General features: G+C 35.7%; 7 protein-coding genes, 2 non-coding genes and 1 pseudogene across 12 annotated transcripts; 2 read left to right on the top strand and 8 right to left on the bottom strand.

Moving 5' to 3' along the window:
- Positions 1 to 425: 425 nt before the first annotated feature.
- 21ur-9474 lies at positions 426 to 446 on the bottom strand. Its single transcript, NR_068538.1, has one exon.
- A 1,427-nt stretch (positions 447 to 1,873) lies between these two features.
- Positions 1,874 to 3,155, bottom strand: sru-15 (Serpentine Receptor, class U; the record flags this gene model as incomplete). Its single annotated transcript, NM_070702.1, has 5 exons — positions 1,874 to 2,044; positions 2,091 to 2,288; positions 2,336 to 2,494; positions 2,644 to 2,853; positions 2,925 to 3,155. The coding sequence occupies 5 exons, from the start codon at positions 3,153 to 3,155 to the stop codon at positions 1,874 to 1,876; spliced, it is 969 nt and encodes a 322-aa protein (NP_503103.1).
- Positions 3,156 to 4,031: 876 nt separating this feature from the next.
- Positions 4,032 to 5,391, bottom strand: sru-14 (annotated as a pseudogene). Its single transcript has 5 exons — positions 5,159 to 5,391; positions 4,689 to 4,898; positions 4,481 to 4,639; positions 4,232 to 4,429; positions 4,032 to 4,190 (listed from the first exon to the last, which is right to left on the bottom strand). Coding segments are annotated over exons 1-5 (959 nt in total).
- Positions 5,392 to 6,022: 631 nt separating this feature from the next.
- On the bottom strand, positions 6,023 to 6,043 carry 21ur-15017. Its single transcript, NR_068537.1, has one exon.
- Positions 6,044 to 11,872: 5,829 nt separating this feature from the next.
- On the top strand, positions 11,873 to 12,602 carry T02D1.8 (DUF4440 domain-containing protein). Its single transcript, NM_001028181.3, has 5 exons — positions 11,873 to 11,934; positions 11,985 to 12,125; positions 12,181 to 12,236; positions 12,284 to 12,358; positions 12,400 to 12,602. The coding sequence occupies exons 1-5, from the start codon at positions 11,916 to 11,918 to the stop codon at positions 12,484 to 12,486; spliced, it is 378 nt and encodes a 125-aa protein (NP_001023352.2). The 5' UTR covers positions 11,873 to 11,915; the 3' UTR covers positions 12,487 to 12,602.
- C30H6.12 (BESS domain-containing protein) lies at positions 12,522 to 16,019 on the bottom strand. Of its 2 annotated transcripts, NM_001269022.3 has the most exons (6): positions 15,890 to 16,019; positions 15,072 to 15,119; positions 14,092 to 14,154; positions 13,867 to 13,899; positions 13,415 to 13,647; positions 12,522 to 12,752 (listed from the first exon to the last, which is right to left on the bottom strand). In NM_001269022.3, exons 1-6 carry the CDS (start codon positions 15,927 to 15,929, stop codon positions 12,582 to 12,584), a joined length of 588 nt encoding a protein of 195 aa, NP_001255951.1. In that variant the 5' UTR covers positions 15,930 to 16,019; the 3' UTR covers positions 12,522 to 12,581. The 2 variants fall into 2 exon arrangements, with proteins under 2 accessions (NP_001255951.1, NP_001255952.1); NM_001269023.4 differs by lacking the exon at positions 15,072 to 15,119 and having other exon boundaries at positions 12,553 to 12,752; positions 14,092 to 14,161; positions 15,895 to 15,995.
- Positions 16,020 to 16,285: 266 nt separating this feature from the next.
- Positions 16,286 to 17,036, bottom strand: C30H6.8 (protein-disulfide reductase; the record flags this gene model as incomplete). Its single annotated transcript, NM_001392456.1, has 3 exons — positions 16,286 to 16,537; positions 16,587 to 16,804; positions 16,881 to 17,036. The coding sequence occupies 3 exons, from the start codon at positions 17,034 to 17,036 to the stop codon at positions 16,375 to 16,377; spliced, it is 537 nt and encodes a 178-aa protein (NP_001379185.1). The 3' UTR covers positions 16,286 to 16,374.
- A 103-nt stretch (positions 17,037 to 17,139) lies between these two features.
- On the bottom strand, positions 17,140 to 18,736 carry dlat-2 (2-oxoacid dehydrogenase acyltransferase catalytic domain-containing protein). 2 transcript variants are annotated; one of them, NM_001269021.6, is made up of 7 exons: positions 18,675 to 18,736; positions 18,432 to 18,630; positions 18,282 to 18,386; positions 18,099 to 18,236; positions 17,834 to 18,054; positions 17,461 to 17,598; positions 17,140 to 17,374 (listed from the first exon to the last, which is right to left on the bottom strand). In NM_001269021.6, the coding sequence occupies exons 1-7, from the start codon at positions 18,728 to 18,730 to the stop codon at positions 17,218 to 17,220; spliced, it is 1,014 nt and encodes a 337-aa protein (NP_001255950.1). In that variant the 5' UTR covers positions 18,731 to 18,736; the 3' UTR covers positions 17,140 to 17,217. The 2 variants fall into 2 exon arrangements, 1 of the variants encoding a protein (NP_001255950.1); NR_068536.1 differs by having other exon boundaries at positions 17,218 to 17,374; positions 18,432 to 18,631; positions 18,675 to 18,730.
- Positions 18,737 to 19,194: 458 nt separating this feature from the next.
- Positions 19,195 to 20,118, top strand: C30H6.9 (Altered inheritance of mitochondria protein 36, mitochondrial). The gene is made up of 4 exons (NM_070698.7): positions 19,195 to 19,316; positions 19,367 to 19,445; positions 19,491 to 19,674; positions 19,744 to 20,118. The coding sequence occupies exons 1-4, from the start codon at positions 19,196 to 19,198 to the stop codon at positions 19,957 to 19,959; spliced, it is 600 nt and encodes a 199-aa protein (NP_503099.1). The 5' UTR covers position 19,195; the 3' UTR covers positions 19,960 to 20,118.
- haf-1 (HAlF transporter (PGP related)) lies at positions 20,043 to 22,938 on the bottom strand. The gene is made up of 9 exons (NM_070697.8): positions 22,780 to 22,938; positions 22,627 to 22,735; positions 21,947 to 22,174; positions 21,557 to 21,894; positions 21,362 to 21,508; positions 21,233 to 21,314; positions 20,608 to 21,188; positions 20,362 to 20,561; positions 20,043 to 20,318 (listed from the first exon to the last, which is right to left on the bottom strand). Exons 1-9 carry the CDS (start codon positions 22,927 to 22,929, stop codon positions 20,120 to 20,122), a joined length of 2,034 nt encoding a protein of 677 aa, NP_503098.2. The 5' UTR covers positions 22,930 to 22,938; the 3' UTR covers positions 20,043 to 20,119.
- Positions 22,939 to 23,516: the final 578 nt, after the last annotated feature.

Below are 23,516 nucleotides of genomic sequence, written 5' to 3'. Positions count from 1 at the left end.
TTGGAGAAAACAAATTGTAGGTTTATACATTTATACGATGTAGGGCAAATAGAGTACGACAGGGGAGAGTTTATAAAATTGAAGACAAAATTATTCTTCATCAGTTTTTGGTTAATTTTATAGGATTTTGTATTTTATAGAAGTTCACTTACCAGGAAATAGAAATGATAACGTGAGTTTTGAAAACGAAAGCATATGAAAAAAGATTAGGAAACAAAAGAGATCAATTTATTTCCCTCATACAAAAATAGGACACTCTCTATAAGACATCATTTTCTAGTTTCATATTGCAATAGAGATTATCTCCGTGTTCTTAGATAAAATACTATCATATATAAAGGGAATTTTACCTCTTTTCTGATGTTCAATTCATCCTTTTTAAGAGTTAATTTTAGATATTCTTCAAAGAAAATTTAAGTTGTTTGAAAATTACAAACATTTTTCGAACAATTTTCCAACCACATTCAAAAACATTAAAACATTCAGAAGCCGTTAAAAAATCGCATAATTTTTCGATTAATATAAACCTAATTTTAGATTCCTAACCGTGGCTTTTTCTAATCGCTTTTGAATTTTTCAAAACAATACTTGTGAGAAACAAATTTTATGTGAAGTCGAGAAGCTTGAGGGTGTCTATTCCAGCTACCATCTCACCAAAGATCAACTAACTTCTAGTGACTTGTCGTGTCAAGACCATAATTTATTCATTCCCTTGTATTGTTATGTCCAGGAGAGGAATTTGAGGGAGTCGACGGCGATAAATATAGAAAATGAGGTAGTGCAGCAGTTTAGCTTTAAAATTAAAATATTTCATTCTTTTTTGGTGAATTTTGAGGAGGCGGTGTTTATTTTGAATGAATTGCAACAGTTATGAAAATATTTATGGACCCAGAAAATAAGGTAGAAGATGAAGGAGTGGGCTTAAAGAGGAGGGGAGAATTTAAAATTCTAGCAGAATTTCGAATTTATATAGGCAACAATATGATGAGGGCAACTAGAGGACAAAGAGCAATCCGAACATAGCTGAATTGAAAATGTTTCGAGAATTTAAATTTTTCTAAAAAAAAGAATTTTAATTTTTTTTTAACATTGCAAATTCATCAATATCGCTATTTCAGTTTAAATTGTTGTTTTTACAGTCTAGGAAGACACGAAGCCACATGGAAGCTTTTGAAAAGTTTATTTTTGTACTGAAAATCAAAATTTGAAGATAATCATATAATCTCAAAAATTCATTTGAAACCATTTATTAAAGAAATCAATCTTTTGTGTTTCATACCTTATTACTTTTAATTACCTTTGAAATTAAAAAAAAACCTAACCTCAAAACGTTTCTCTAGTTGTAAATAAAAGAAGTCAAGAGAAAATGCGCGTTTTTAATTAATCGGATCACGGTTCTAATGAAAAACTTTAGAATAAAGAGAGATTCTGATTCATTGCAAATGTATGGAAATCTTTGATCTGATCGGTTGGAAAACTTTGGTGAGTTCGGCAGTTTTTGAAATCTTCAAACACAGGTGGTTCAGCCATATTCTAAGCACTAGTTTTGTAAATTCTTGTTTACTTTGATCTCTGATAGTGTTCGACAACGGCTGGGTCCTCCAAAATTATTGATTTTTCAGCATTTTTTTCTCAACTTTATCCTGTAAAACACTGTTTCAAGATTAAGATGTCATGTTTTTGCTAGTGACAGCGACTGTCAAATATTTAAAACCAAGTAGCAAGTCTTGACCATTTAGCCTTCAACATTTTCATGGAGCTCCACAATTTGAAACTTAACGAACACACTTAAGGCGTAGAAAACTTTTGTTTTAAAATATAAACTTTTTTCATGAGGCAAAACTTGTTTATAAAACGGACTTCAAATTATTTATCACAAATTGAGAGCTCTAACATTGAAGAAAGCATTTGTAGTTGCTCTCTTTTTGAAAACCGGATGAGTCGAATAGAATATCATTGTGGAAAAAACTATATCGAAATTGTTACCAAATGGTCTCAGTGCCGCAAGGTAAGCAGATACTGAGAAGTAAAACATGTAAATCATCTTAAACAGAATATTGAATGCGAAAACATGCCATGTATAAACTTACAACAAAAATTAAATTGTTGATATGGGCAGATAGCATAGAGACTGTTGTAAGAGTTAATGACCGCTCAGCTCTTTGAAGTTTTTTACTTTTTTGCTTATTTCTTAGAACTTTCATTTTTCTATATGAAATAACATTGGTTATTGTACAAAGAAATAACCAGAAAATCGCATTTGGTACCAGAAAATTGTCTAGTTTCACCTGAATGTGGAAATGTGCCAAATTTTCAAATCAAGAATAGAACTTACATTAAACCAATTGTTAATGAAAAACACATAAATATGCCCAAACTGGTACAAAACATTGTACTGTCGACACAGTCCAAGCGCCGGATTGAGAGTAAATGTAAAAATGCACGGATAGAGAAATATGAACGGAATCGAAAATTCTACAACTTTCGAGCAGAGCTGAAACTATTAAAATATGGATGTCATTTCCTTTAAAAATTGAGCGGATCGTATGCTTAAAATTGAAAGTTCTTTGATTTATCAACAAGTGGCAAAAAAAAATCATCTTGCCGTTCCACGTAGAAATAGTTACAGTTTTTCAGTCCTACCTGTTTTTGCCTAGTAGGATAGTTAAACGGAATGAGTCTTAGAACCGATAACAATAATGGAAAAAGAAACGCAGTGTAGTTGAAGTATATTGAAAAAAAGAAAATTATTTTCAAAAAATGATTAGGCTTCTGAGAAGCGCACCAAGAAGTCATTATTCCTGTTGATGGTGCACGAATGACAAAATAATCAGCTAACGTGTAACCGAAATTCTAAAAGTTAAAGTAAGTTCTTTGCAAAGCTTTTGAAAAACAACAAGTACAAAAATTATTGAAGTCCTTACCGTTACTTGTGAGAGCACAATTACGAGAAAAACATGAGGGTTCATCAAATCGTGTTTTTTTGTCAGTAATCGCCGAATAAATACTTTCAGAATAAACATTATCACAAAAACTGTAGGTATAAGATAAATAAGAGGAATGAATGCGACTAAAAACGGAAAAGTAAACGGATCGAATTTGTAGTTAACGTAGCGTGGATCGCCATGAATGGAATCTTCAGTAGTTGCATTCATCAATGTCTTCTAGTCTAGGCTTAACTAAAACTTAAAACTCAACGATTTTTGTGCTTGTTGGGTTGGCCAGAGCAATAAGTGACTGCTCAAATATATAATTACAACATAGAAATATCATGAGAAAAAATACGGAATTTTGCGTGCTCGTGGACTGGGATTGAATTGTACGTTTAACGTAAACTTAACAGAATAATCAGAGAAAGAAGTCAGAAGTGATTAATCAATCCAGGGTTGTAGGCCAATTAATTAAACCCGCATGAACTTGAGTTTGGGATGTTCAGAAAATAATTATAACCTTTACAAATACATTGATTCATGTTTTGCTAAAAAGTTAGAAATGTATTCTATGTAGAATACAATAGTTAATAAGATGGAATGCACGCTTTTCTAAATCAAAATTCGTAATTGTAAGGATTGAAAACAAATTTTACAGATTTTCTTGAGTTATGCTAGTTTGTATTTTCATTGCAACTAACTTCTTATTTAAACTTTTGCATCATCGCGAACGAGTCTAGTCTACTCTAGGAACATTGTTAAATAAAACAGGCAGTTGCGTAAATTGGCATAAACTCGATTACACATAGGTAATTGAATTATTCACTGAGTATTCGAGCAGCGTGAATATTCATAACCAAATTGGTTTCAGTTAATCTTTAATTGTAGAAACAATCCAGAACAAAAACATATTTAAAGTACTAAACATAGCATGTACAGTTGACGTTATCCAATATTTATTAATTCGTATAGTGTTGTGAATACACACATACATTCAACGTGTTTATGTCTTTTTTTTGAACTATGGTTTGAAAAAAGCAATTTTGTAATGAAAATAGTAGTTGCAAATAAAATTTGAAAAAAAAATTATCAAGAGTTAAGTTATCTAACTGATCTAACCCTAATCATCGAAACTTGATGCCTAAATACAGGATGAGTTGTATAAAACACCCACGCCACTATAACAATATCACAGTCATTTCCAAAAGGATGAAATACTACGATGTATGATGAAGCTGTCCAGAAAAATTGAAACATTATCTGAAGAGTTATTTTTGTTAAACTCGAACTAAGTAGCTAACCATAATGATAAGATTGGTGGTGTAAGAAGAAATCATGGATAATGAGGTTAAAGTCAATGAAAATTCAGCTTTTTGAAGTTGTGCACTTTTGCTATTAGTCCGTAATACTGTTAATTTTTTGTATAAAATATAATTCAGACAACAAAATACAAACAGCCAAAACACCACGTTCCCGATTATGAATGGAGCCAACTTCATCTGCGAAGAATTAGTACGTGATTTAAATTTTTCAGTGATTGAGTGTCTTACATTATTCCAACCACGTGTGAAAAAAATATAGATTTGGCCAAACTCAAATGGATAGTTGAGTTGGCGGCATGTTCCCAAAGCTGGAATAAGAGCGAAGTTGAAAATAAATGGCTAAAGGAGCACAGCGGGAATAGCACATTTCACTATTATATTACATTGCTGAAAACAAAATATGATAAAATAGTAGGACTACTGCTATTAATCTTACGTGATCATGTCTCGTTGGATAGTAAAATGGAATCAATCGCAACGTTGATAAAAGGCATGGTAAAAGCATAGAGGTGTAGTTGAAATACATAGAGAGAAAGAAAATTATCTTCAAATTATGATTGGGATCCTGTGACGCGCACCAGGATGTTATTAGCCCGGTGGCTGGGAGTCTTATAATAAAATAATCGCATACAACAAAACTAAAACCCTGTAAAATTTTTCAGATTAATCCCGTGGCGTTTCACTTTTTTCAATGTTCATGAAATACGTGGCGCACTCCTAGATTTTTTCAGTAGTGAAGAAAATATATGTTTGGTCGGGCGCGACATATTCGTGTGTAAATTGTCAACCGCGGAGCTCCTTCCACAACGCATGGTTGCGTGTAGAACAAAAATCAAACTTCACAGAACCATAAACAGGAATATCGCGCCATAAAGATAACAATATTTGAAAATTATAATTAACAACCCGAAATTTGTGATAAAACAATGACTAAAAATATCCTTGGATTCATCAAATCTTCTTTTCTTGTGAACAACTGTTGGATATAAACTCTCAAGGTTGAAATTATCAAAAAAATAGTTGGAATATGATAAATGAATGGAACAAGTTCAAATAAAACCGGAACGGTGAAAAGGTGAAAAACTTTGATGTTTAGAACTTTGTGAACCCAATGAAGCTTCAATAGCTATAATGGGAGTTAATAGAATTTTTAAACCTCAAAAAAAACTTTATCTGAAAATTGGTTTCAAAGTTCAAATAACAAGTAAATAAGCAACGCAATGTAATTTTAGACAATGAATATTTTCTTACATTGAAAAATGTTATTCAACGAAATTTGATAGTCTGATGTTCTCTTTGAAAAACATGACGATTCATATTCAAAATAAATGTATTTTAAATGCAGGTATTATGATATTTAATTTTGTTTTCGAAAAAACATGAAACATTTTGTTTTTAGACAGGTGGCGATTGAATGTTTTTAATTTAGTTCGAAAAATCGGCTCTCAAATTACGACCAAAGACTTATCAAGTGTAGGTTGTGAGTTTTTCGAAGAAATGTCTACGACCCAGTAATTTGTCGTCAGCTATTCGTATAACTTGATCCCTCTTATACAATTATACGCATTTGGTCACATTTTTTTGCAACGGAGGAAAAAAGAATTTAGTTTGGCTCCACATTAAAACGATAAGCCTATTCGAACAAGGAACTAATTACAGAAAATACCGAGAAAGTAAGAACGGGAATTTTTTGAAAAGTAAATATTTTACTTTCAAAGAGTGCGATCTCAAGTAAAAAGTGTTTGAAACATTAAACACTCAAATTTCACATCCCATTTGGTATAGAATCGAATTGAATGGAATGCCCACTCTTTAATTGTCCTCATTTTGAAAAGTTAAACGAATAGTAGCGGTTTATATATGTGAAAACTTTTTCAATTTGATAAAATGTGGAAAAAAGTGTTTTTGTCTTTTGAATACGCTGATAGAACCCATGCATCTTGGCTATTTTCAACTTCAAAGCAAATTCTTGTGTTATTTTTCAAATTTTTAATGTAGAAAAAAGTCATAAAATCAAACATATTTGTTCGTATTTCAAAAGAGTTTGTAAACCGTATCGAATCCGACAAATTGTGCGCGGTACTCAACAAGAAAAATGTGTTTTTTTTAAATACTTTTGAAATACGAAATTTATTTTTTACATTAATTATCTTTTTCTTCAATGAAAACTAGAAAACAACAGAAAAAAGTTTTGCGTCGAAATTCAAAAAAAAAACCGAAGTGCGGCACGGTTCTCTGAGCAGAGTTTAGAGATAAATGCGCGGTAAATATGGGGATATTAGAAGAGTTGGAAAATGACCGATATTTTCCGTTTTTTATGTGTTATTTTGGTATTTCAGACCATTTTGGGTAGATAGTTAGAGACTGACAGACATCCGGGTCCCAAAACGCGCCAAGATTTGCATCTTGCACTCAAAACGTAAAGCTTTGGGTGGACACGATGACTTTAAGCAGATCTTGCAATTAAAACTAACTGTACGAGCATCTTTTTTTGTACGAGCATCTTTTCTTTTTACCGAAAAAGAAAAAAAAACATCATGAACTTTTTGGGAGGTTTAGACTATTTTTAGAATATTCAGAAATCTCAAACATAGTGAGTCAACAAAATGTATACTCTAGATTAACGTGATTTCAGAAAAGGTTATTTACGCAAGTTTTTGGTACTTTGCTTCTACTAAAAGCTAAGCAAGCTTTTAATAAAGCAATCGCAGAATCCAAAAACTGACTTTAAATTTCTGAAGAGACCACATTCATTAAATCTCAAACTTCGACAATCTTGCTTGTGCCTTTTTTACCGAAAAAGAAGACATTTTTCAGAGGGAACGTTGCAAAAATCCTTGAGTTTGGGGTAAGCCAGTTGCAGAATTGTACATTTAAAAAAATAATTGGAAGTTAGAAAACAAGATTTTTTTTTCTTTAGAGACCTTAGATACTTACTTACTTAGATACTTAGACGATCCGTTCTTCAGGAATTCGTGGTATTCCTGCGGATCACAGCAAGCCATTCTTTTCGGTCCTTGGCTATAGTGGACCAGGGGGTGATGACTTCTCCGTCTGCGTCACGAGTGATGATCTCCTTTCGCAGCGAATCAGTCCATCGCATCGGCGGCCTTCCAACAGGCCTTTTCCATCCATATGGGCGCCATTCTGTCATCAGCGTGGTCCATCTTCCGTCTTTTCTTCTCGCAACATGTCCAGCCCATCCTAGCTTCCTCTTTTTCACGAAATTGAGCGGATCCCTGACTAGAGACATCGTACGAATGTCTTCTCGATGGAGATCTCGTTCTCGTTGTTGAGTGAGTGTGATTCCCACAAGCCGTCTTTCTAGGGAGGCATGTGTGATTCTTACTCGTTCGGATAGAGCTTTGGTGAATGTCCAGGCTTCTGAACCGTAGGTGAGCGCTGGAAGGACAATTGAGTCGAACCGATTCGCACGAATCTTCTTGTCGGTGATGGAGTCGGTGGTGTTCTTGATTCCATTGAATGCAGCCCAGGCTGCTCGACGTCTTCGGTGGATTTCCGGCATCAAGTTGTTTTGGGCGTTGATTTGACGACCGAGGTAGATGTACTCGTCGACGTCGTCGAGCTGGGTGGTGGGGGAAGGGCTACCGAAGTAGACTTTACTGGGGTCAGCGAATCGGTTTCGCAAGACTTTCGTCTTCCCAGTATTGATCTCGAGACCTACTTCAGAGCATTTTTGTACGAGTTCTTGGAGCATTTTGCTGGCAGTATTCGGATGATTGGAGATGAGCACAATATCGTCAGCAAATCTAAGGTTGGTTAGATTTCTGCCATTTACTCGCATTCCGGGTATTGTGTCGTAATCCTCAGCTTCTCCTTTCAATTCAATCCAGGAGAGCTTTCGGAAAACGTGTTCGAGGCAAGCGGAGAAGAGATTCGGAGATATGGGGTCTCCTTGTCGAACTCCTTTGGTCACTGGTACTGTGACTGGCCTGTGGAATGGGGTAAAATTTGTGGTACAATTTTTGTAACACTCTTTCAGTAGATCAATATAGGCTCCATCTGCACCTTGCTCGTCGAGACTTTTCCAGATTGCCTGGTGTTCAACACTGTCAAATTCCTTCTTGAAATCTATGAAGACAAGTGTCAGTGAGACCTGGTATTCCCTGCCGACTTCAAGAAGTCTTTGGAGCGAGTGGATGTGATCGATCGTAGAGAAAGATCGTCGGAATCCGGCCTGCTCGACAGGTTGAGCCTCATCAAGGGATCTTCGCATTCTATTCAGCAGACACTTAGTGAATACTTTGTAGAGTACGGGTAGTAGGCAGATGGGCCTATAGTTTTCCAAATTCTCACGGTCACCTTTCTTGAAGATGAGAGTGGTTTTGGAGGTTTTCCAGGGTTTCGGTATATTTCTGCTGTGGAGGTATCTGTTGAATCGATCCGTTATCAGGTCAGTGACGTCATCGTGGCAAGACTTCAGGAAATTTGCACTGATTTTGTCTTGGCCTGCAGCTTTACCATTCGGGAAGGAACGGAGAGCATAACGAATTTCTTCCGGGAGAAACGGCGGTGGAGTTGCCGTGGCGGGTATTGAAGATGTTTGAGAGTTGCTCACAGCGCTTTTGAAGAGCTCCGTGTAGAACTTCTCAATCTCCTGCTCCAATTTCACCCTGGAAGTGATTCTTTCACCAGTAGAGGTTGATTTGAGGCATGGGATCACTGACTTATATTCGTTGATGTCCCTAGCAACTCTTTTCAAACTCTTTTTCTGGTTCGCAGCAGATAGAAGGCGAGTACTGGCAAAAGCTTCATGGTCTTTCTGAACTGCTTCACGACATTTATCTGAAATAGATTTGAATTGGGGATCATTTCTATCCATAAAACGTCTTTTGTTCAGCAGTTTTCGGGTTTCCTCCGAAAGTCTGTTGGATGAGTGGTTGGCCGGTCGAACGATAGCTTGGTCTTGGAGTTCTTTTAGTGACTGAATCAGATTATCATAGTCGATATCTAAATCAGGATCACTCTGAACCGTGACTGTCGCTGAGATTGCATAAGCAATCGTCGGGTCCAACACTCTTTTCGGAGGTTTTCTCCGTCTGACCTGCTCCAACTTTGCTAGGCAATTGTTGAAGTGGAGGTTACAGCGGAGTAACCTATGGTCGCTACCATTTGTGAAAGAGGGGAGTACAGTGGTATCTGTGACAAACTTTCCATTGGCCAAAATGTGGTCAATTTCGTGTCTGTGATTCCCGTCGGGACTGACGAAAGTCCACCGTTTGTGCATAGGCTTTTTGAACATAGAGTTCGTGTGCCACAGACGGTTGGTTTCACAAAATGTTGCGAGAAGCTCTCCAGTATCATTTCTAGGTTCCATGGCATGGGGGCCAATGTACCTTTCGTTGTTTTGTCTGCATCCCATTCGAGCGTTGAAGTCGCCGATAACAAGTTTATACTTGCTTCGGCACTCTCTGAAGACGTCTTCAACACTGTCGTAGAAGTCGTAGATTTCCTCAAGGTCTGAGTCCGCAGTTGGAGCATAGACTTGAATCACCGTGCAGTTGAATTTTCGGCTCACTTTGAAGATGAGTAAGCCGATGCGGTGACTGAGAAATCGTACTTCTACGATTTTGGGAAGGAGGGTGCTTCGAACTATGAAGCCGACCCCTCCGGATACAGAACTTTCATTCCGTTTGCCTAAGAAGACGCCGGTACCGTCCTGATGTATCAAGTGTGCTTCGGCTGCTCGTTTGGTTTCACACAATCCGATGACGTCGAATTGGATTCGCCTCGTCTCTTCTAGCAGCTCAGTAAGTCGATCATCCGAAGACAAGGACCTGCAGTTGAAGGTGCACACACGATAGTCAGTTCTTCTTGTTTTGTCCCACGGCTTCTTAATTTCCAAGTCCGATTGACAGATGGTTTGGACTCCGAGATTAGATCGCCTCTTCCGACGTGCTCCAGGAACTGTCTTTCCCTTTGCAGAGGCCGGATGCGGAGGACTGAGGCAGGATGGGTTGCTGTTTAGAGCAAAATTTGTGTCTCTAGATACTCTATAATGACCTGCTAAGCCAATCTAGAGCCGCCCGGACAGAGAGTATTCGACACTACCTCTGGCCTGCGTGAGACGGTGTACTTCTTGGCCAGATAATTTGCACTTGGTTCCAAACCAAGCCACTCTCGATGTGACGAAATCATCGAGTTTGTTGAAGTGGTTATCTGTTGATCCCTTTCGCCACGAAGAGGCTTAGTACAGAAAGAGTTTTTTTTTCTTTTTTTGTACGAGCATCTTTTCTTTTTACCGAAAAAGAAAAAAAAAACATCATGAACTTTTTGGGAGGTTTAGACTATTTTTAGAATATTCAGAAATCTCAAACATAGTGAGTCAACAAAATGTATACTCTAGATTAACGTGATTTCAGAAAAGGTTATTTACGCAAGTTTTTGGTACTTTGCTTCTACTAAAAGCTAAGCAAGCTTTTAATAAAGCAATCGCAGAATCCAAAAACTGGCTTTAAATTTCTGAAGAGACCACATTCATTAAATCTCAAACTTCGACAATCCTGCTTGTGCCTTTTTTACCGAAAAAGAAGACATTTTTCAGAGGGAACGTTGCAAAAATCCTTGAGTTTGGGGTAAGCCAGTTGCAGAATTGTACATTTAAAAAAATAATTGGAAGTTAGAAAACAAGATTTTTTTTCTTTAGAGACCACATCCATCAAACCCTAGACTTTGTCAATCTTGCTTGTGCTTTTTTAACCGAAAAAGCTCTTTTTCCTATTTTCTCATTTCCTATCAAGTACCCAGCTGAAATTAATGGAAATCTTGAAGAAAAACGTAGGACGGAATACGTTTCTCATTAAGAAAGTCATGAACTAAAATTGCGTTCTTATTTGAAAGAATTGGAGTTCTGTAAACAATAATAAAACATTGAAGACATTTTTCAGAGGGAATGTTGCAAGAATCCTTGAGTTTGAGGTAAGCCAGTTGCAGATTTGTACATTTAAAAAAAAATTGGAAGTTAGAAAACAAGATTTGCATTTTATTCATTTTACATATTTCGCTGCCAAGCAGCAACGGAACTTCATAAATTTTTGAAAAATTTTATTGAAGTATATTTTTGATAAATTTTGAAGTCAGATAAATACCTTTTTTTTTGATTTTCAAGAAATCTATTATCTGAGTTTGTTTAATCTTATAGTTAGTTACTCTTCAAAGTTATCACTTTTGACATTTGCGTACAACACATTTGTCTTCTAAACCCAAATTCCCCACTTTCTCGTAGAAATTAAAACACGTGTGCTCCGAGAAACATTTTTGTGTTAAAATGTCTATCAACGTTGAGGAAAATAATAGAGGAAGCAGGCAAGTGCCAGTTGTTTCTCTCTCTCACTCTTTTCACGTTTATCAGTGATTTCAGTTCATTTCGACTTCTCAATCGGTGTCACTGATTGGTTTTTGTGTTGTTCGAAGTTTAAACAATTTATCTTTGAATTTATATCTAAAATAGTTGATTCTGCAGTTGAAAAATAACATTATTGAAATTTTTTCATTTAATTTTTGGCGTTCAGCATTTTTAGCACGTTTTCTGAAATTGTATTTTTAACAACAAGCTTCAAACCCATTTTTACCGACTCAACCAATAATACATCTTTGTAGTTCTCTCTGCGTGGAAAACAAGTATTGAGCTTCAACTTGAAAAATGTCATTGACAAATGAGCGTAGGTCTACAGATAGTATAGCTTCCAAAAGTTTTTTTTTTAATTTTCAGAAGCTGAGTCCATTTTGGCTCCATTGATGAAAAAGTACCTCGACGCGTTGAACACTTCTAATTGGAAACAAGTCGAGAACTTTTATCATGTTAATTCGGTTATGATTGAGAAAGGAAAAAGTTGTATGTTTGGTAATCAAGGTAAAGATAATCATAGTTCAATCGATTTCCCATTAATGAAACTTGTGAATTTCAGCGATAGTGGACAGTTTCAAAGGAATGGGAGCCGATTTTGGAAAGTACGAAGTTCAGGTGATAAACATTTTAAACATTTTAAAATCTATCCTAACAATTTTCAGATCTCCAATTCTCGCTACGAAGGAGTTGGTGATTTTGTAAACATTCACACCGATTTTAGCTTTGTTACTGAAAAGGTTAAATTTAATAGATTTTCAAATTTAATGTAAAGTTTCAGCAAGGAACTCTAAGCGGAAAATTTACGCAAATCTGGAAGAAAGAAGACGGAAAGTACGCTATTCTTCACGATCAATTTGAACTCTAGATTCTGTAAATGTTCTTTTTCAACGGTTAATTATATGAATTTTTGAACTTTTTATTACAGTTTTGAAAATAAAATTATTGGTTTGAGGGGACGATCTAAAATAAATCAGTTTGAATAACAGCATCTCGAACTGTAACGAGAAGTTCTTTTCGGAGTAGCTCGTACTCTGGGAGATTTTCAATCTGTTTAGATGTGCGGGATGGAGCACCGATGAAGCAAGTGGCCAGATCGTTAGTTAGAATGGATGTCGGCGAACCTTCGGAGCTCTAAAAAGATTTCAAATTTTTTATGTAATTAGAATTGAATCAAACATGTGTTTGTTGTTACTGATATTGTTTCTAAATTAGATGTTTTCAAGTTTAAAAAAATTTCTAAAAGAAAATCAACATTTTGAAGGGCGTGTGTTTGAACTTTTTTGCCTGGGAAGAGGAAGCTTTTATATGAAACTTCATAAATTGTGGTGTGTAAGAAGTGTGTAAATTTAAAGTCAGCTTATTAAAATTTGAAAGCTTCAAATCAAATACTTAAGTAAGAATCAAGAAAAGCAAAAATGGCAAACCTAGGTAATTAGTTTGCGCGGGAATTCAAAATTGATCTAAAAAATAATTCAGCAATTTATTTTTTTGCGAAATTGAATAAAAACTATTTAAAAATTTAGAAAATTCTCCTAAGCTATAATCGGTCATTACGGGTTATCAGTACTCCCCTTCTAAACATAAAAATCAACACGATAAATCCATACGTCCATAACCATAACCATAAGTCCATAACCCATACGATTTTTCTCTATTTAAAAAAGATTGCCATTTTAGGAGGACTCGGTTAGGTTTTATTTGTTGTTTATTGGGATCTGGATAAATTATAACGAAATGTAAAAAAGAGCATAGGGGTAAATCGAAGGTTGATTTATATTCCAAAAAAAGCCCACCTCTCTGTCTTTTTCTTTTGTAACATCTTTTGCCTCCTTCTTCTTCGCTGTCTTTTGTGACGTTTTTGTCGTGGTAGTGGTAGTTGTCTTCTTTTTCTGGGAGCTTGACCGTTTCTTAGATCCACTTCTTGACTTGCTTTTCTTTTTCTCCTTCTCCTCCGAACTTCTACGGTCACTCAAAACTGGAGACCCGACAGTGGAAGATGGTGTTGCCGTGAAGATTGGCTTTCCATCTGAGTCGATGGTTATACTTATTGTTTCAGACATTAGTATAATACTATTCTTAAATATGAATTCTATCGAAAAGCGAATGTGGTGCTAGAAAGGCTTATGAACCAAAAATCTGACGGTGATATAACGCAAAAAATGCTGTTTTTCAGTTGGTTTTTTTTTCAGATCTTTTCTCGTTTTGTTTTTCGATTGCATGCTATAACAACAACAAAATAACTCACTGCCTCCAATTATGATTTCCATGGGAACTGATGCTGAAAATTCAAAACAAGTAATAAATATTCATACGCAAGAGTCTGAATTTCAAAAATCAATATTATTTTATTGTTTTTCCACTTTTCTTAAAAACGCATGTTTTGTTTTGTTTTTCACTTTTCTGATTAGTAATTACAATGCCTGGTTTTTTTCTAAAGTAAAATTCAAATATTTAAAAAATAAAAACCTACCTCGTCGAGAGACTAAAGCCGGGTTCCAATCGCTTGAGATGGACAAGAGATCCGTTGTCATTTCTGAAACAAAATATGAAGGATCATGAGACGATAATATAAAAAGAGTCAACAAAGAAAACACTTGGTGTTGTAAGCAAAAAAAGGTTAACAATAATCAAATCAATCTTCTCCCCTAAAACATTTTTTCCACCTTGTTGCATAGTCATATATTTTATAATTTTGGTACAACTGGCATTTCTGTTCCACAGATAATCTTTTGACCAAAATTGAAATTATAATACTCGGTTTATTCACGCTAAAATGTCTAATTCTGCAGTAACAATCAAGCTTGACCAGTACTTAATCGAACCTTATGGGATGCTGTGAAAAGGTTAAAAAGACGTTACTTTATAAAGTAAAAAGCTTTAAGGACATGTGTCAACTTTTTTCAATAAGTTTCAATTTAATCAAATTTAATGTTTGTGTGTTAGGAAGGAATTTTTTCAAATAGTTTTCGAATATATGTATTATTCAAGAGTAAATTGGGGTTTTTTTTTGACTAACTACTTTTAATTTTAATACAATACATAAGAAATGTAAAAAAAAGCTAATGGGAGACTCATGAGTTAATCAGAGATAGTTTGTACAGGGTAAAATTGGATACTTGATAATTGGAGCTAGTTTCGAAATACTTCAGTTTTCGAAATACTTCATTTTTGCACACACTTATCAACAATATCATGTGAGTGAGAGTCCTGACTGATTTTTAGCGAATTTCACGAATTGAAATGAGTAAAGAGTGTGCGTCAATTTTTACTCTAGGGATATTGTACGACGTGAGTTTGTGTATAATAGGTGAAGTTTGTAGCGTATGGGGAACCAAAAAACAAATGACATTGTCGATTCAACGGGAACAATACGAAAACAAAGTTATCAATATTTGAAATAAATGATGAGAAAATACGAAACTGAATATATACCAAATGAAGGGGACTAACCAGAATGTATGAAGTCGCTTTGTCGTCGTGTTTCGGAAGGATGAATAACTGTAAAGTTGATATTACAAAGATCTCCTATTATTTGTGGCATTTTTGTTTTAATGATTTAGAAAATGGTCATCAGGGAGATTCTTCTATTTTAATTTTGTTTCTCTTTTGTGGTGTTCCAGAGTATATCAATGTTCCAGTGTTTTGAAGTGAAATCACCACTAACCTAGCTCCTCTTTCATGTTTTTTTCCAAATTTGGGTTCTTCCAGAAAATTTCATGTATTGTTTTCCAAGCCGTTTTGAAAAGTTTCGAAATACTTAACAAAATATTAACTTATTCCGAAAAATTGAATTTTGATTCAAAGTCATAGATTTGATGCCGCGACACTAAGGATTCAATGTTTTATAGACATGAGAGGGTACGGTAGATTTTCTTGTTTTATTCCAATTTTTGATCACTTAAAAGTGTTGAATATTAGAAGATCGGTTGTTTTTATGAAAGAATTATTTTATGCCAGAAATATTATAAGTACAAGAAGTTGAATGAAAAACGTCAAAGAAATGTGATAGGATCCTCCAAAAGTTGTTCAATAAGTGCAACTCTATCAATTCATTGTCTACATTTTGTGCATTCGATACTTTCTGCTAAAATGACAGTTCCATAAAATGTGAAATTTAGCACAACAGTCTCCGCCCATATCTTAAATTCTTGCATTTTTGCATTAAAAATACATATACTTATTATGTATCTGCCATACGTCCTCTCATATTTTTATTACCACAAACTAAGATTTTGAAATAAAAATAGCAATTTTAGAAGTTAACCCACCGCTCTCCTCCATTTCAATAATGTCTTTTGCCATCAACATTAGAACATCAGACTATACGAAAAAATGAGACGAAGCCAAACAAAACCGCGTACTTTTCCTTTCAATATTTTTTTTGCCCGACTGCTTCTCTAATCAGTTAGAGGGGAAAGAGATGGAATCCCATAGCAACCACACACCGCCTTGCCCATTTTTAGTGCTTTTCTCGTTTCATTATCATTATTTTCGTTGTCGTGTAGGTTCAGACTCTCTATTTCTGATGCTGTTGTTCAGTGAGCGGAATGGGAGAGAATAACAGGATGTATATGGGGAATATATGTGAGAATTTTCGAGAATGCATTTTTTGTATTTAGTGTTCGTCTGGAAAATATTGGTGAGAAAAAGAACAAATTGTAATGGAAATTATTTACTTAAAAGAACCCATAATCAATGTTTTCTCTACTAAAATGTACATAATATTCAAGTCTAGTTGAGTCATCTGTGTAAATCACTGATTCAACAATTTCTTCCATTCCTCCATAGTCTTCACAGGATCCGCCTTGATTCCAGCTTCTACGTCAGCACGGACACGATCATGAACGACATCTCCATTGGAGTTAACGAGTTTCAGAACCGGTATCACCACTGCTTTGTACTTTTCCGATAGCTTTCTGAAAAATTATAATTTTTTTCAGTATAAATTTTGGAAATTTCTCTCACTGAATATTTTCATCTCCAAATGGAATATATGGCCAGTCTGGAAGATTCTTCTCATAGTATTCTTCTTGGTGGGCTGCTTCTTTGTCCTTCGACACCCATACGATTTCCAGATTCTTTCCAGCATCCGATTCTTTTACAGCATTGTAGAATTTCTTGATCTTTGGAGTCAGAAATTTGCAGGATCCACACCATCCAGCTGAGAAGTAGACAACTACTGTCTGAAATTCTTTTTTTTTCAATTTTTGAAAATAAATTTTGCAACGTAAATAGGTGATTTAAATTATTCAGTCCTACCTTATTTTCGAAATAATCTTTTGGTAGATTTCCATCAACTCCACGCTTCTTCATTGGAACCGATGACAAAAAGTGTGCATTTCGGATACTTGCGAACTTTGTGAAGTTGCCAGAAGCTGAGCGAAGAAATGATGAACCAAGAAGTGAAGGGGACATCTTGAAAATAATCGAAAATTGTGGAAGAAAATGTTGGACGACGCGATATTTTTAGGGCGATTCACGCGGAAAGTGTTTTCAAATTTCGAATTGCATTCAAATTAAAAATTCGACTTCATTTTATCTAATATTAGAGTACATCGGTGCTATGAAGAGTATGAGAATCCTGTCTAATTCGAAACTACAATAAACGCGAAAAATCAAAATCGAGTTCTGGAGAAAGTGGTTCAGCAATGAGCAATTCCGGATCAGAAAGCGATTCGGAGAAGTGAAGAAGGAATCGTTTTGCACATTCTTCGGAGATTGCTCGTCCGTCGAAACAAAGATTGACACCCATTCTAGAAAAAAATACATATTAATCTGATGGGATTATTTAATTTTGATGGCAGAGATTTTTTTTAATTTCCTAGGTATCAGTCCTTACAATTTTTGTGTCTCCAATTGTCCATCAACAGATACAACTTCAGAACGAGTTCCTCCGATCGTCAAAATGGCACATTGCGGTGGATTTATGATGGCTGTGAAGTTGGTCACACTTCCGAACATTCCAAGATTCGAAATTCTGAAATTTTCTAATTTTTGTATCATTTCGGGATGATAGCTTTTAAATTTGCATGATTATCATGTGATTTCTTTATCAATTCTTCTCTCTTACGAGAAATTAGAACAGAAACATAAAAAACTTCAAAGATCTCTAGAAGTTGTTTGATGTGGATACATTTTTTGAACGTTGTGAACGTTTCAATAATTTCTGTAATTATATTTGAAGTAACCGAAACAAATAGAATAAATCTCACGTAAAAGATCCTCCCTGGAACTGTTGTGGTTTTAATTTGCTTTCTCGCGCCAATCCCGACAACTCCTTCACTTTGCTAGAAATCGCCAAAACGCCCAAAATATCAGAATTCTCTACAATTGGAGTGATAAGGCCGGTTGGAGTAGCCACAGCGACCGAAATATCGACTGATCCGAGACCGATTCCTTCTGGAGTCCATCGAACATTTACTGTCGGCACGGACTGAAATAGAGCTCTCATTTACGAAGAAATTTTGAAAAGCCTACCCTCAGTGCAAGGGCTGCGGCTTTTATGATAAAGTCGTTGAGCGAAACAGCAGTTCCGGATTTTTTCAATTTCTGTCTCAACGCCAGAATATCGTCAATTCGAACGTCAACACCTTGATATTCGTGAGGAATTTGCTGCTGAAATAAAATATTTTCTCCAATAATAACATTTCGAATTTTTACTTTAGAAGCTGTCAATCGTTTTGCGATTGTTGCTCGAATATTGCTGAGAGGAATATCTTGGTGATGACGGAGACTGCGATTGTTGGCGCCGAAAATGTCTGATTTCTGCAAAACAAAACAATATGTAATTTTTGAAACATTTTTCCAAACCTTTTCAATAGATTTATTTTCAATATGTGTTTCTTTTGGAGCATGTGCATGATGAGCCACCGGCTTCAGCTTTTCAGCTTCAACTATTTTCATAACATCGCCTTTCAGAATATTTTTGTTTTTTGGGCCTGTTCCATCAATTTTTCGATTTTCCAGACCATATTGAATCAGAAGAAGCTTGACTGCAGGACCGCAAGCTCTGGAAAATACTATTAAATAGAAAAATCTATTTTACACACTTACCCTTGGTTTTGTGCAGCAGTAGAAAGGTGGCGAAGAGCCTGACTACCGGCTAGCATGATTACCCTGGAAGAAATATATCAATTGTTATTTTTACGATGCGTGTCATAACAGGAATAACGGAAATATTTAGCAAAGGAAGAAGAGGAATTGAAGGAAAAATCTGTTGAGCGGTGTGCAATGCAAGAGCGCTCTGCCGCACTTCTCTATTTATTTCTCCGTCAACGCCTCTTTCTCTTCGCTCAATTGCATTTTTTTGCATTTAAAATAAATATTTACTTAAATAAACTAATCTTTTTTTGAAAAAATTTAATAACGAAGTGTACTATTTAGCATAAAATTATGCATAATAAATGAAATAAAAAAGAAACCAATATTCACATTAAAAAAATTAATTGCCATGTTGTCCGAGAGGAAAACACGCGTTTTTCCACTCGAGACCAAGCTGCCTTCCATATAATTGTTCCTTTAAAATTTACAGTAATCCTTAACAGATTTTTGTTTTAAATCATTCGATTTTCAGCATGTTTTCCCGAGTTTTCTTCCGTTCTGTGCCACGACTACAAGGATGGACGCCGATTCGATTTAACTCTCAACAAGTGGACCCAGCAAAACTGAAAGCGTTTCAGGAAAGAATTGATAAAGGTAAGTAACCCAATTTTTAAAATGCCCAGATCCCAAACAATGTTTTTCAGCCAAAATACGCCGCGCTTATGCTCTCGGAGGTTGCCTCATGTTTATCTGGATTTCGACGCATGGAATTCTTCTTTACAAGTAAACTATTTTCGGAAAAAAATCTTCAAAATCAACTTCTTCCAGACGTCGAAGCGAACATCGAAATCTCAATGAAAAATTGCCACCGATTTCTTGGGAAAATTTTGAGCAAACATATCTAGCGACTGGCGACGTCAAAACTATCATTTTTCAACCACACTTTGAGACAGCGAATGTATATTTAAATTCCGCCAGAGAACAACAGATGAAGAAGAGTTTTGTTGATTTAGTAAGTTATATTTAAACTACATGTTACAAAATTCCCCTATACTTTTCATGTAAATTATTACATTTTCAGGTTCATACAACTCCCGACAAATTTTCTCGCCCTCCAGATGTCCGATTCTATTTGGAAGCTTCATCAGAAGATGTTCAATCTTTAGTGGCCGCTGCTTCACAAAAATACAAGCACCACGTCGACTTTGAGATTGATCAATTTCCCAGCTACCGGGAGCTGTCTTTCATCGTAGGATCCTCACTCTTTGTTCTGGCGGCTATTTCCATGGCAAAATAATTTTTTTACTTTGATTAGTGTAGGATTAGTATTTGAAACCTTTCAACTTGTCATGTTTCGTGTTTTCGGGTCTAAAACTGGCCGATTTGCAATATATAAGTTTTTTTTATTTGTGCACATGTTCAACTGTTAAACACTAAATGAAAAAGTCTAAAAATTTCTAGAATTTTAATGAAAATCCGCGAGCCACAGGAGTATTTACTCTGCTCATCTGCTCATTCATCGGGATGCCTCGACGCCTTGCTTCTTGCTCAACAATCGAATTCTGAATTTTCATCATTTCATCAAATGTTCCTTGGCCTTCGATTCGACCTCTATTCACGTAAACCACTTGGTCAGCTTGTTGCATTGTGGCGAGTCTGAAATGTGTTATCTACTGAAGTATAGTCGAATATAACTCACCTATGTGCAATAACCAATACTGTCAAATTATGATTTTTCAGCAAATTATCCAAAGTCATTCGAATCAAATAGTCAGAGGTTGCATCAAGAGCGCTAGTTGCTTCATCAAGAATCATGATTTTTGGCTTTGAAATCAGTGCACGTGCGATCGCGATTCGTTGTTTTTGGCCTCCAGATAACTTGCATCCGTGCTCTCCGACCTATAAAAAAGTTCGAATTCATCTGAAGATGTGAAGCTAAACATACCATCGTCTCAAAACCATTCTCAAATCCTTGAATAAAATCCAATGCGTTAGCCAGCTGTGCGGCTTCCTCCAGCTCGTACTGGCTAACTTTCTCCGGATGCTCTGTTCCCATCAATATATTTTCTCGAATGGAGCAAGTGAACAGAACAGGCTCCTGACCAACGGTTCCAATTGCATGTCTCCATGTTGTAGCATTCAGGTCGCGTAGATCAACTCCATCTACAGTAACCCTTCCATCTGCCGGATCGTAAAGTCTCAGCATTAAGTTTGCAATTGACGACTTGCCACTACCAGATGGTCCAATTACGGCAGTAATTTTGCCACGTGGAATGTCAAATGATATATTCTCCAAAGTCTTCTTGCGTCCAGCATATGCAAATGAAACGTTCTCAAATTGAATTGATGTGGTAATGTCAGTCTTCTTAATTCCAGAGTTCAGATTCATAATAGGTTGTGCATTTTTCAGCTCGAGAAGCCTAGATGAAGCTCCGAGGCCTTTCATAACTTCATTGTAAAATCCAGAGATATTTGAGAGACTTGCAGCAGCGAGAACAGCGTAGAGACAGAACGATGAGAGCTCTCCTTAACAAAAAAAAGTTTAAAAATTTCTGATGAAGCCAACAAACCATATGTGATATGTCCCGTATTGATAAGGTGACTTCCATAAAATAAGATCGAAGAGAACGCAGAGTACCCTGTGAATTGGAACTGAAAATCTAGTTTTATTCATACATTTTTGCTTCTTTAAGACTTACAGATCCAATCAGACTTCCCTTTGCCAAAGCTTCAGTTTTTGAAATATCTAAAACCAGTTCCCCTTTCTTACAGTATTCATCTATTGATTGTTGTTCCGCACTGAGCATTCGAATCGTTTTCATATTAGCCATTCGCTCGATCGCAGTCTGAAAAATCTTTATCAATACTAAATTATTTTCAGAAATCTAGATCACCTGATTAACATCTGCCGCCACCTCTTGCAATTGCCAAGTGCATTGTTGCTGTACTCTCCCAAACATTTTAAATATCCCCATCACAATTGGAGCAGTCAAAAAGGAGACTGTAGACAACTCCAATGACGTCATAAGCATCATTCCAATAGAGCCAACACCGACGAGAACAGCTCGAACTCCTGCTCGAAGGGACGATGAGACCGAATATCCGACGATTACAGTATCTGCAGCGTGGCGAGACCCGATTTCGCCAACCATGTTTTTGTCGAAAAATGTCATATCCTGTCTGATAATAGAACTGTACACCATTTTCCGCAAACTTCCAACTATGTTCACTCCTAAAAGTTAAGTTCCAAAATTACTTCACAAATTTTGGATATCACAACTTGCCTGCAATTTGCAAGCAGTAAACTTTCGCAGCTGTAGCCAATGCACCGATTGCTAACAATCCAACAAGCGACATGGGCTGCTCCTTGAAATATTTTGCAATCTTCATTGTGAACACCTCCTCGGCTTTCTGAACTCCCGTATTACTATCAAATTGATCAATGAGCTTTCCCAAAATTCGAGGAATAATCAGAAAAATTCCACTTGACACTACCATGAAACTTGTGCCCACTGAAAAATTGATTAAATTAATGAAAGGAAAATTTTAAAAGGTCTGTGACAGGGGTGTGCGGCAAATCTCAAAATTTGCCGAGCTCGGCAAATTCGGCAAATCTCTTTTTTCAATATTTGCCGAGCACGGCAAATTCGGCAAATTCGGCAAATTTGCCGTGCTTAACAAACTCGGAAAAATTTGATACTTTTTGATGTTTTTTGGAGCGCCAAAACTACTGAAATCTTAACACTCATCTGGTTTCTGAATAAGTTCCGTGTTGTATGTCTGCTTAAGCATCAAAATAACGCAATTTTGTGTCATTTTACTAAATTTTTGGCGAAAAAATCAATGATTTTAGTCAAAATTGCACTGTCAAATTTTTGACGTGTGCGGCAAATTTCGAAATTTGCCGAGCTCGGCAAACGGCAAATTCGGCAAATTTGCCGCACACCCCTGGTCTGTGACTCACAAAATATCCATTTCCGAAATGGTTTTGCAATTTCATATAATTCCACCAAATCTTTCCACGTAGTATGTCTCAAAAGATATGCAGCATTACGTCTGTCAACTCTTCTAATCTGAAATTTTCAAAAATCTTCAAATTGGGTTTTTACCAACTCACATTCTGATTTAACTTCTGATTTTTAACTTTAGCTGTCAAATCTCTTTTGATTATTTGAACTGGAACAGCTTTCGTTTGAAGTAACATTCGATAGGTAGATGTGGGCATTTGACAGCATAACGTACTCCGAAGAACACATAGACAGTGCATTTTCTGAAACTGAGATAAAAATCATTTTAAAAAATTTAAAAAAAAATTAAGATTGCAAAAATTTGGTCAAAATCGTTTTTGGGAAGCTTTTGCTTTAGAAATGTTTTTTCTTCGAGACAGTGAATCACATGAGCAAATGTAATTAAAACGCTACGTAATCTAAGAGCCGAAATAAGAAAAACAAAATAATCGGAAACTACCGTACTCTTTAAAGGCAACAATATTTAAAATTAAAAAACCGCCCGACTGCTCTACTATTTTTATACTCACAGGAGCGTTACTTTCTCTGCGTCTCGCTGTCTCTCATTACTTGTTTTGTTGCTCACCGTGCTCTCAAGTGATTAAACTCGAAAAACAATCAAAATGTGACTAAACCAGAAAAGTTTATAGACTATAGGCGTTGAGTACAGACGGACGCTGATATCTGATCTGTGATAACAGAGAATAAGATTAAAAGAATATGCCAATAGGATTTTGAAAAATCTATTGAAACATTCTGATGTCTATCAAACGTCTAGACAGTATAAAAACCAATTAAGAATCACAGGAAAAACATCTAACAAAAAGAGAATGAATAAATTTTGAAT

This window comes from Caenorhabditis elegans, chromosome IV, assembly GCF_000002985.6.
Source record: "Caenorhabditis elegans chromosome IV".
NCBI lineage: Eukaryota > Metazoa > Nematoda > Chromadorea > Rhabditida > Rhabditidae > Caenorhabditis > Caenorhabditis elegans.
The sequence above is the reverse complement of the archived record's forward strand: the minus strand, read 5'-3'. Positions and strand labels throughout refer to the sequence as shown.

What these genes read in the sequence shown, in the direction of transcription:
- C30H6.9 (NM_070698.7), top strand. Translation starts at nt 19,196, where the DNA reads ATGTTTTCCCGAGTTTTCTTCCGTTCTGTGCCACGACTACAAGGATGG. An exon ending in TCAGGAAAGAATTGATAAAG is followed by an intron (nt 19,317 to 19,366) that starts GTAAGTAACCCA and finishes AATGTTTTTCAG; the next exon opens with CCAAAATACGCCGCGCTTAT. An exon ending in AGAAGAGTTTTGTTGATTTA is followed by an intron (nt 19,675 to 19,743) that starts GTAAGTTATATT and finishes TTACATTTTCAG; the next exon opens with GTTCATACAACTCCCGACAA.
- dlat-2 (NM_001269021.6), bottom strand. Translation starts at nt 18,730, where the DNA reads ATGCTAGCCGGTAGTCAGGCTCTTCGCCACCTTTCTACTGCTGCACAA. An exon ending in CCGCAGCCCTTGCACTGAGG is followed by an intron (nt 18,055 to 18,098) that starts GTAGGCTTTTCA and finishes GCTCTATTTCAG; the next exon opens with TCCGTGCCGACAGTAAATGT. An exon ending in CAATTGGAGACACAAAAATT is followed by an intron (nt 17,375 to 17,460) that starts GTAAGGACTGAT and finishes ATTTTTTTCTAG; the next exon opens with AATGGGTGTCAATCTTTGTT.
- T02D1.8 (NM_001028181.3), top strand. An exon ending in TTGTATGTTTGGTAATCAAG is followed by an intron (nt 12,126 to 12,180) that starts GTAAAGATAATC and finishes TGTGAATTTCAG; the next exon opens with CGATAGTGGACAGTTTCAAA. An exon ending in TTAGCTTTGTTACTGAAAAG is followed by an intron (nt 12,359 to 12,399) that starts GTTAAATTTAAT and finishes GTAAAGTTTCAG; the next exon opens with CAAGGAACTCTAAGCGGAAA.
- haf-1 (NM_070697.8), bottom strand. Translation starts at nt 22,929, where the DNA reads ATGCACTGTCTATGTGTTCTTCGGAGTACGTTATGCTGTCAAATGCCC. An exon ending in ATCAGAAGTTAAATCAGAAT is followed by an intron (nt 22,736 to 22,779) that starts GTGAGTTGGTAA and finishes TGAAAATTTCAG; the next exon opens with ATTAGAAGAGTTGACAGACG. An exon ending in TGGCGGCAGATGTTAATCAG is followed by an intron (nt 21,509 to 21,556) that starts GTGATCTAGATT and finishes AAGATTTTTCAG; the next exon opens with ACTGCGATCGAGCGAATGGC.
- C30H6.12 (NM_001269022.3), bottom strand. Translation starts at nt 15,929, where the DNA reads ATGTTGATGGCAAAAGACATTATTGAAATGGAGGAGAGCG. An exon ending in GGAAATCATAATTGGAGGCA is followed by an intron (nt 13,648 to 13,866) that starts GTGAGTTATTTT and finishes CCATCGACTCAG; the next exon opens with ATGGAAAGCCAATCTTCACG. An exon ending in CAAAAGAAAAAGACAGAGAG is followed by an intron (nt 12,753 to 13,414) that starts GTGGGCTTTTTT and finishes AAATCTTTTTAG; the next exon opens with AGCTCCGAAGGTTCGCCGAC.